This window comes from Cajanus cajan, chromosome 1 (genome assembly GCF_000230855.2).
Source record: "Cajanus cajan strain Asha chromosome 1, NIPB_CcT2T_4, whole genome shotgun sequence".
Lineage (NCBI taxonomy): Eukaryota > Viridiplantae > Streptophyta > Magnoliopsida > Fabales > Fabaceae > Cajanus > Cajanus cajan.
Window position 1 is genome coordinate 77,263,499 of NC_138517.1, and position 11,289 is coordinate 77,274,787.

Here is an 11,289-nt window from a genome sequence, read left to right on the forward strand (position 1 = left end):
ATTCCAATTTACTGTTCATCAAATTGAAAATTGTTGGCAGTCTCCAAAATTGAAATGTCAAGTTTACTGTAGCTTGATTTAGATTTCTCACAAGACACCTTACGTAAAAATCTCCACAATTAGGAACATGAAGAAAGGAAAATAAATATCACGGTGGAATGATTGACAAAATGACCCGAATTAACTAACAAGTTCTAATAGAAAGTCCTTTTTTTTGGTTAGTAAAACGAGTTATTTGCTGTTTTTCGGATCATGTTAAATAGCTATACAACTATTTCGTGCAAAGACTTGGTGCGATAACTAATCACGTATAATTTGTTTGACTAATCAAGGATGCATAACAATACTAGGGTTAAATCATCAATTTGCTTTTTTTCCCCCTTCATGAACATAGATATACGAATTTTAATGTGTAAACAGAGTGTAATTTTTTTTAGTCAAGCATCATCAGTTTGTTCTTTTAAGTGTTTAATAGTTAAATTCGTACATGTTACTAACTTTATAGACAACAATAACCTTAAATCATGTTCCAAATAGGTGTCTTTATTTTGTTCATTACTCTCTTTCATAATACATATTGTTCAATTATTTTACAAAACTAAGAAAAACAGAAAGAGTATAACAATTTTATGAAATTAAATTTATTATTATTATTATTATTATTCTTTATTAGAAGTAATATAATACAACAATATCATTTGCACACACAAGCAACTCCAAAATAATATCACACATCAGAATCAGAAGCAGCACAATGAACAGTGGAAACTAAACGGGGTGTATAGAAATTTTAGTTGTAATGAGGATTAGCCAAAAGATAATCCTCAATAGCCTTGACGAAGGCAGCAGAAATGTCCTGGTTAGCCTTGAGAAAGTCTTGTGTGAGCTGAGCATCGCCTTTGGTGTAGTATTTGCGTGTGGCCTTTATGATGCCTCCTCCATCAGGCTTTGGCACCAATTTGTACTCATAACTCACCTTCTCCAACTCCAACTGCTCAGACAGAACACCGCCTTCAATTATGCTGTACTGGTACACGTAGTTATCCACGTCGATCACATTCACTTGGTGCTTCACACTTCCTCCTAATCATATACATAATATATAACACCAATTATCGTATTCTATCAGTACAAGCTCAAAACACATGCATGTATTACGAATAGGACTCTGTATACCAATCAATCCGGCCTAACCCATCAAATCAGCACATCAGTTGGACAAGTTCAAGTTTGCTCCATAAAATAAATAGATATTTTTCTTCAGATTCTTATTTGGTCCACCAAAACTTGCCAATAAATGGACTAGTTCATGATTAAAATAATTAAATGTCTAATCTTATTATTATCATTTTTATTAAAATAATTATTTTAAGTTTCATAATACACTTATAAAATTTTATCTTTATATTCATTTTAATGTATTTTTTGCTTAATTTTAAAATATATATAAACTAATTTTTCCTATCAATGTTTTTAATATATATATAGAGAGAGAGGAAGTAATCAAATGACACAGTATAACTTTTATCAACTACTACATCATTCAATAACTTTATATTAAATGTAAATTGTGTTGATTCAATCGGTGAATTGTAACCTCATATCACTTTGTATGTTTAAAATAAATTTTGTTAAAATTGAACAACTATAAAAAGATAATCGAATTTGTTCATATTTTAATATATTTTAAATGTATATATTATATATATATATATAAATATAGTATCAAACAAATTTGGATTAATATAACATTTTGTATATATGATTTAAGTAAAAGAAACTTTCAATTTAACGATTAGACTAACAAAATTCATTTTTTATATAAAGTTATTGACTGGTGTAATAGTCGATAAAAATTATATAAGTGTTATTTAAATTCTCTTCTCTCTCAATAACTTTTGTTAATAACTTTTATCAAACAATATTGACATAACTTTTAGCAATTATTACATCGTTCAATAACTTTTAATTAAATGTGAATTTTATTGATTCAACTGTTGACTTATAACTTCATATCATTTTTTATGTGTATATAAACTTTTGTTAAAACTGAACACTAATTTAAAAGTAATCAAAGTTTTCATATTTTAGTATATTTTGAAATGTATATACTTATGTCAATTTTTTTTCTATAAGAATGAAATATCAAATCATTTTGGATTAATATAAAATTTTGTATATATGATCTAGGAATAAGAAATGTTTAATCTAACGATAAGTTTTGAAAAATTCACATTTAATTAAAAGTTATTGAACGATATAATAATTAATAAAAATTACATCAATGTCATTTGAATCCTCATATATATGTGTGTGTGTTGGGAGTTATTGTATGATATTTGTCTGAAGAGATATTTTATGATGAAATATTGTCTGCTTTGAGTCTAAGCCCTCACGATTTTACTTTTGGTCATTATCTAAAAGGCCTTTCAAACATTGGAGTATGTGTGTGCTTTATAAGTTGTTATCTTTTCTCTTATTTTATCGATGTGAAACTTATTTGTATCCCAATAATCTTCCCCTCAAACAAGGGAACTAGCCTTTCATGCATGCAGCGAAATCTGTAATCTGTGTACTTATATATCACATTAAGCATACACTTTACAATGATGAGATATTGTTTACTTTGGGCCTAAGCCCTCACGATTTTACTTTTGGTCATTATCCAAAAGGCCTCTCAAACATTGGAGTATGTGTGCTTTATAAGTTGTTATTTTTTCTCTTATTTTATCGATGTGGGACTTGTTTGTATCCCAATAGTGTATGTGTATCAACATTAAATAGCATCCGTTAAGAACAAATCATAAATTTAAAATAAAAAAAAATTGAGTGTCATTATTTAATGAATTTAATTTTTATATGACAAAAATTTACATTATTAATCAAATAAATATTATAAAATTTAATTATTTTTAAATTATATAGAAATTTATAATTAAATGATAATATTTATACTATTAATGTATTTCAAGTAAATCCTTATTTAATATAAAATGTGAAGACAATAATATAAGTAACTTAGGACAAACATTATTTCAAAGTTAAATTTAATTAACTTTTGCTAACAATTTGTTGATATATGTGGATCTGCACTCAAACCTTTTAGTTAAAGTTTCAAGTTCAAAGTGTCATAGATGAAAAAAAAATGGTGATCAATTAAATTGTTTTGGTAAAAAATAGTAATCTGTTATGAATAATAATTAGTGGCTTAATTAGTGGATGCCAATATTCATTATCAATCATTACCATTTATATGTCCGTTATGTATTATTCCCTTTTTGTGTAATTGTTCAGTTACCACATGTACTTATAAATAGGTTACTCCTCTCCCAAAGATAATACACTAGTCAGATTTTTTTCTCCATCTCATACTGTCTTGTTTCTTCTCTTTACTTTTTCTTCCTTTTATAACACGTTATCAGCACGATAGTCTTTTATCTATTGGTGTTGCAACTACAAGAGAAAGCTGTGAAGATTTTTTTCAAGACAAATATTTTAAGAATTGAACATGTCAAATATTGCGAAACTCGAATTTGTTGCTCTTGACATTACGGGAAAGAATTATTTATCTTGGATATTAGATGCTGAAATACATTTAGATGCAATGGGTCTTGGAGACTCTATTAAAGAAGAAAACAAAGCATCTAAGCAAGATAAGGCTAAAGCTATGATTTTTCTTCGTCATCACCTTCATGAAGGGTTAAAAGCTGAATATCTTACCATAAAAGACCCACTTGTTCTTTGGAATAATTTAAAAGAAAGATATGACCACCAGAAAACTGTAATTCTCCCAAAAGCTCATTATGATTAGATGCATTTACGGTTACAAGATTTTAAATCTGTAAGTGAATATAATTCTGCAATATTTAGAATTACTTCTAAATTGAAATTGTGTGGAGAAAAAAATAACTGATGAAGATATGTTAGAAAAAACATTCTCCACTTTTCATGCATCGAATGTGCTCCTGTAGTAGCAATATCGAGAAAAAGGGTTTAAGAAATATGTTGAATTAATTTCCTGCCTCCTTGTGGCTGAGCAAAATAATGAGCTTTTATTAAAAAATCATGAGGTTCGACCAACTGGCTCTGCTCCATTCCCAGAAGTGAATGTTGCAACCCATGATTAAGAAACTAGTGGTCAAGGCTATGGTCACAACCGTGGAAATAATCGTGGCCGTGGTCGTGGCCGTGGTCATGGTCGTGGTCGTGGTAGTAAAGGTGGTCGTGGTCATGGTTATGAGGTAAAAAATAATTTTTCACACCAGAAGTGGAAAAATAATGGGAAAAATAAGAAGGAAATGGATGGACATGGTAACAAACACGAGGAAAACAAATGTTATCGTTGTGGTGCCAAGGGTCATTGGTCACGTAATTTTCGTACACCAAAGCATCTTGTTGAACTTTACCAAGAATCAATTAATAAGAAGAAAAAGATAGAGACACATTTTGCTTACGAAGATGGTGATTCAGATTATGGTCATATGGATGTTACTCACTTGGATGTTGCTGATTTCTTTGCTGATCCAAATGGAAAAATTGATCACCTTATTGGTGATGGGAGTGTTCAGAAATAATTTTTTTTCCATATTTTATTTATTGGATTTTGGGTATTTCTTATGTTTTTATGTTATTGGATTATGAATTTTTTTTAATATACAAATTATCGTTAAATTTTTTTTTTTCCAGAAATGATTGTCTTCTTGTCTTTTATCATATTGTTTATTTACAATTTTTTTTTTAATTTTATGAAGAATGGATATTGACCATAGCATCAATATTGAAGATATGTGTCTCGCTGATAGTGCAACGACTCACACAATTCTCAAGAATAATAAATTCTTTTCAAATTTAGTGATGCAAGAAATCAAAGTTAGTACCATATCTGGTACTACAAATATAATTGAAGGCTCTGGAAGAGCTAATATATTGTTACCGGGAGGAACGAAGTTGCATATTAAAAATGCATTATATTCTCCCAAGTCTTATAGAAACTTATTAAGTTTCAAAGATATTCGTTTAAATGGGTTTCATATTGAAACAAACAATGAAGGGAATGTAGAATATCTTTATATCACGAAAATCCACTTGAATAAAAAGGAAGTATTGGAAAAATTACCTGCTTTCTCTTATGGACTGTATTGCACGTATGTTAATACAGTTGAATCAAATATTATTGTAAACCAGAAGTTTACAAATCAAAATAAATTTGAGGTTTGGCATGATCGATTGGGTCATCCTGGGACTATCATGATGCGAAAAATAATTGAAAATTCATGCGGACATTTATTGAAGAGCCGGGAGATTCTTCAATCAAATATTTTTTCATGTACCGCTTGTTCCCAAGGAAAGTTAATAATTAGACCATCACCAGCAAAAATTGGGCATGAATCTATCTTATTTTTAGAATGAATACAAGGTGATATTTGTGGACCAATACACCCCCCATGTGGACCATTTAGATATTTTATGGTTTTAATTGATGCATCAACAAGATGGTCACATGTTTGTTTATTATCAACTCGCAACCAGGCGTTTGCGAGATTACTAGCTCAACTAATTAGATTAAGAGCTCATTTTCCTGATTATCCAATTAAGAAAATTCGTTTGGATAATGCTGGTGAATTCACATCTCATGCTTTTAATGAGTATTGTATATCCATTGGAATTGATATTGAACATCCGGTAGCACATGTTCATACACAAAATGGACTTGCAGAATCATTTATCAAACGTTTAAAACTAATTGCAAGACCATTACTCATGAGATCAAAACTTCCAATGTCAACTTGGGGGCATGCAATCTTACATGCCGCAATATTAATTCGCATCAGGCCAATAAGTTATCACAAATTCTCTCCTTTACAATTGATTTTTGGTGAGCAACCTAATATTTCTCATTTAAGAATCTTTGGGTGTGCTGTATATGTTCCAATTGCCCCTCCGCAAAGAACCAAAATGGGTCCTCAAAGAAGGTTGGGAATATATGTTGGGTATGAATCTCCATCTATAATAAAATATCTTGAACCATTAACAGGCGATTTATTTACGGCTAGGTTTGCTGATTGCCATTTTAATGAGTTGATTTTCCCAACATTAGGGGGAGAACAAAAACAGTTGGAAAAAGATATTAGTTGGAATGAATTATCACTATCTCATCTTGATCCTCGTACAAAACAATGTGAACTAGAAGTTCAAAAGATAATTCATTTGCAAAATCTAGCCAACCAATTACCAAATGTATTCACAGATCCAAAAAGGGTGACTAAGTCATATGTACCAGCGGCTAATGCTCCAATAAGAGTCGAAGTCCCTGTTGGACAAGTTAATACTACAAACGAGTCACAAATACGCCTGAAGCGTGGTAGACCAATTGGTTCCAAGGATAAGAATTCTCGAATAAAAAAAGGAGCTAAAGAGCAAAATGACCAAATTGAGGATGTAAAAACTCAAAAAGATTCCTCTGACATAAATCATATTCCAGTTCCAGAAGAAACTCAGGTACCTGAAATTATTGAAAATGAAGAGATCTCAATAAATTATGTCATGAATGGAATACGATGGAATCGAAACAATGTCAATATTGATGATGTGTTTGCGTATAATATAGCGCTAAATGAAATAAATGATATTGAGGATCAAGAACCAAAGTCCATCAACGATTGTCGACAAAGAAATGATTGGCCAAAATGGAAAGATGCAATTGAGGCAGAATTAGACTCACTTGCTAAACGAAAAGTTTTTGGACCAGTACTACGTACACCAAAAGATGTAAAACCAATTGGATACAAATGGGTGTTTGTGCGAAAACGAAATGAAAATGGTGAAATTGTGAGATATAAAGCAAGACTAGTTGCTCAAGGTTTTTCACAAAGACCCGGTATTGATTTTGAAGAGACATATTCACCTGTAGTGGATGCAAACACTTTTCGATATTTAATTAGTTTGGTTGTACATGAAAAACTTAATTTACATCTAATGGATGTAGTTACAACATATTTATATGGCTCTCTTGATGCTAACATTTATATGAAACTCCCAGAAGGATTTAATTTGCCTGACGATGCAATTTCTAGAGAAGATTATTCGATTAAATTAAATAAGTCCCTATATGGGCTAAAGCAATCAGGTCGTATGTGGTATAATCGACTAAGTGAATACTTGTTACAAGAAGGATATAAAAATGATCCAATTTGTCCGTGTATATTTATTAAAAGATCTCAAAATGGATTTGCCATAATTGTAGTTTATGTAGATGACATAAACATTATTGGAACTCCTGAAGAGCTTTCAAAAGCAATAGATTGCTTAAAGAAAGAATTTGAAATGAAGGATCTAGGAAGGACAAAGTTTTGTCTAGGATTGCAAGTTGAATACTTAGAAAATGGAATTCTTGTGCATCAAGAAGCTTATATAACAAAGGTGCTTAAAATGTTTTATATGGACAAATCACATCCATTGTGCACTCCCATGGTTGTAAGATCTTTAGATGTTAATAAAGATCCATTTAGACCTCAAGAAAAGGATGAAGAAATACTTGGTCCTGAAGTACCATATCTTAGTGCTATATGAGCACTAATGTACCTTGCTAATTATACACGACCTGATATAGCGTTTGCTGTTAATTTGTTAGCAAGATATAGTTCTTCACCTACACGAAGACATTGGAATGAAGTTAAACAAATACTTCGTTATCTTAAAGGTACAATGGATATGGGGTTATTATATTCAAATGTTTCCAAACCAGAACGAAATGGTTATGCAGACGCAGGTTATTTGTCGGATCCTCATAATGGTAAATCACAAACAGGATATTTGTTTACAAGTGGTGGTACAGCCATTTCATGGCGATCTGTAAAACAAACCATATCAGCCACTTCATCTAATCATGCTGAAATTTTAGCATTACATGAGGCAAGTCGTGAATGTGTTTGGCTAAGATCTGTGATTCAACACATACGGGAAACTTGTGGTTTATCTTCTGGAAAAATGACATCGACAGTTATATATGAAGATAATGCTGCATGTATTGCACAATTGAAAGATGGATACATCAAGGGAGATAGAACAAAGCATATTCTACCAAAATTCTTTTTTACTCATGATCTTCAAAGGAATGGTGATATAAATGTTCAACAAGTCCGCTCAAGTGACAACTTAGCAGATCTCTTTACAAAGTCACTTCCAAGAAAAGTTTTTGAACAGTTGATACACAAGATTGGACTCCGTCGTCTTAAAGATTGTATGCATGAGGGGGAGAAATAAATATTTATGAATGATGTACTCTTTTTCCTTCACTAGGTTTTTATCCCACAAGGTTTTTCCTAGTAAGGTTTTAACGAGGCACATTCTAAATATTGGACATCCAAGGGGGAGTGTTATGAATAATAATTAGTGGCTTAATTAGTGGATGCCAATACTCATTATCAATCATTACCATTTATATGTTCATTATGTATTATTCCCTTTTTGTGTAATTGTTCAGTTACCACATGTACTTATAAATAGGTTACTCCTCTCCCAAAGATAATACACTAGTCAGATTCTTTTCTCCATCTCATACTGTCTTGTTTCTTCTCTTTACTTTTTCTTCCTTTTATAACATAATCAATAAAGTCAATAGATATATATCACAGATAATATAATTATCAAAAGAAAAAAGAAAAGGTTAATTAACCTTGAAGAAGAGTAAACTCCTTAATGGTTCCTGGCCCACCGTCTCCCTCAACGATTTCAACACTCTTACATAAGTTTGGTAAAGCTTTTGGAAAAACATTGCTAAAATCAAGGACTATGGCTTTGAATAGAATTGCAGGAGCCACGGTAGTAACTTGCTCGCTTTCGGTAATGAAAACTCCCATGATTTTGTGATACGAAGAAGAAGAAGAAGAAGAAGAAGATATGGCATTTTATATAGGCGTTGCAGGTTACTGCGAAGTTCTCCCTAATTTGCAAAGTTAAAGTTAAATTAATCTGTCCTAAATTCCTAATAAAAAAAATGTTCAATTAGTTTGAATTGTTTAACAAAAAAGTCAAATTAAAAGAGGTGACTTTAACGAACCAGATCGCTCTAGGACTTCTCAAATTGTTTTACTGTCTTTATCTATATATGAAACATAATTAATTCCTAGAAAATATTGTTGGGTCCCTCTTTTATATAAACTAATCAAATGAACACGTATAAATTATTTAAGATTAAAATATTTTTTTAGTCGATATAATTTTATTTATTTTATTTTTTAATTGTTATGATTTAAAATAATTTTTTATTTTTTATTTTTTTAATCTTTTTCAAATTTTATAATTTAAGATAGTTTTTTTTTCACTTTATTTATAATTTTTTAAATCTTTTTAGTCTCTATTGTTAATTTTTTTTTTAACATTTATTTTGTGTTGAGGTGATAAAAGTATTCAAAAGGTGTTTCAGTAGATATCATAGGTAATAAAACAAAAGAGACACGAAATACTAAAAGAGACCTATTTTATTAAAATAAATCTAACAAAATAAATTTGGGCTATTGCTCCGGTGCCCTTTTATTTGAAGGGGTTTTGGTGCCCCTTGTCTGTAAACCAATGACAGGTTGACATGTGGTCTTAATGAGGTGAGTCACCTTGTGAGCTGGAAAGGTGTGACTTTAAAGTTAAATAATTCGTAAAGGGCAATAAGGTTATTTCACCGAAGGCTATCAATGTAAAATTGTCCCTTCTCTATTCAGGGGTTCGTATTGTGAATTTTACCCCGTTATTGAACCCTAAAATTGCCATTTTCCGTGGAGCTCGTTCCGACCGTGAGTTTTGAGGTCGTTTCCCCCGTTATTGAACCCTAAAATTGCCGTTTTCCGTCGAGGTCGTTGCGACTGAGAGTTTTGAGGTGGTTGCGACTCTGATTTTTGAATGTCGTTTTCCGTCTCCGCTTAGGGCTGTTGATTGTCGTTATCCCTGTTGTTGTTGTTCTCCGGCGAAGGAAGCTGGTTTGTCAGCCGTAAAGCGTCATCATCTCCGACGAAAGAAATTTCTGACGACGCATTTGACCGCAGTGGTTAGCTGTCGGTAGTCGACGGTACATGTAAGTGTTATGTTCGAGTTACGTTTTCCGTTGTCGTTTTGCCAGAAACAGTATTGTTGATATGGTTGGGTTTGTTTTGTGGTTAATTTGAAAATGTCATTTAGTGTTTAGTTGCTTTTATTGTGTTGTTTAGTAATTATTGTGTTTGATTTTTGACATACGATACGAATGACAAATTTCAATGATGAATCAGGTTTGCATAGTGTTGTTGTGAAGAATAATATTTTAGATATGGTTCGGTTTGTTTTTGTTGGTAATTTGAAATTGTGATTTAGGGTTTAGGGACTTTGATTGTGTTGTTTAGTAATATTTGTGTTGAATTTTTCACATACTATACAGATGGAAAATTTCAATGGTGAAGCATTTGTTAATTTAAGTGATGACGAAGAGTGTAGTTTTGAGATTGAAAATTTTGAAGAAGAGAGTGAAGATCTTTGTAATGATAGTGAAAGTGAAAGGGATTGTAATGATAGTGAAAGTGAAAGGGATAAAGTAGAAAATGTAGGTTTCAGTGGATTTGATGACAAAAGTTATATTAATTTAACAGCAGAGGAGATTTTGGAGATGGAGTTCTGTAGTGAACATGATGCTTATAAATTCTATTTTGATTATGCAAAGTATCATGGTTTTGGTGTTAGAAAAGATGAAGTTGGTTATGACAAAAAGCACAATATTGTAATGCGTCAATTTTTGTGCAACAAGGCTGGTTTGAGGGATAACAAACACTTTATTCGAGATGATAGGAAAAAACAGCATAGACCTTTGACACGAACAAATTGTAAAGCAAAATTACGTGTTCGTTTAGATGAAAAAATCGGTAAATGGAAAGTGGTATCGTTTGAGCCAAGTCATAATCATGTTAGATGTGAAGAAAAATATGTTTCATTAATCCCTACATATCGTGGGCTGTCTACTGTGGACAAAGCATAGGTTGATTCGTTGCATGCTCAAGGCATAAGAACATGTCACATAATGGGTTTCATGATGGAGCAAAAAGGGGGCTGTGTTGGTTTAGGGTTCAACAAGAAAGATGTTTATAATCATATTTCACAGCAAAGACGATGTAAAGTTGAAGGGGGAGATGTATTTGCTGCCTTAAGTTATTTACAAGGAAAGGCAGATAATGATGCAATGTTTTTTTCAAGATATGTTGTTGGTGAGGAAGGTGAACTGAAGCACCTATTTTGGTCTGATGGTACCAGCAGATCTGATTTCCAATGTTTTGG

General features: G+C 31.5%; 1 protein-coding gene across 1 annotated transcript; it reads right to left on the reverse strand.

Annotated features, from left to right (window-relative positions):
* Positions 1-625: 625 nt before the first annotated feature.
* Positions 626-8,858, reverse strand: LOC109817607 (major strawberry allergen Fra a 1.06). Its single transcript, XM_083063133.1, has 2 exons — positions 8,675-8,858; positions 626-1,083 (listed from the first exon to the last, which is right to left on the reverse strand). The coding sequence occupies exons 1-2, from the start codon at positions 8,856-8,858 to the stop codon at positions 791-793; spliced, it is 477 nt and encodes a 158-aa protein (XP_082919259.1). The 3' UTR covers positions 626-790.
* Positions 8,859-11,289: the final 2,431 nt, after the last annotated feature.

Bases quoted from the DNA above. Each gene is read 5' to 3' on its own strand.
- LOC109817607 (XM_083063133.1), bottom strand. From the start codon at position 8,858: ATGGGAGTTTTCATTACCGAAAGCGAGCAAGTTACTACCGTGGCTCCT. The intron at 1,084-8,674 runs GTTAATTAACCT...GTATATGATTAG, and splicing joins GGAGTTTACTCTTCTTCAAG to GAGGAAGTGTGAAGCACCAA.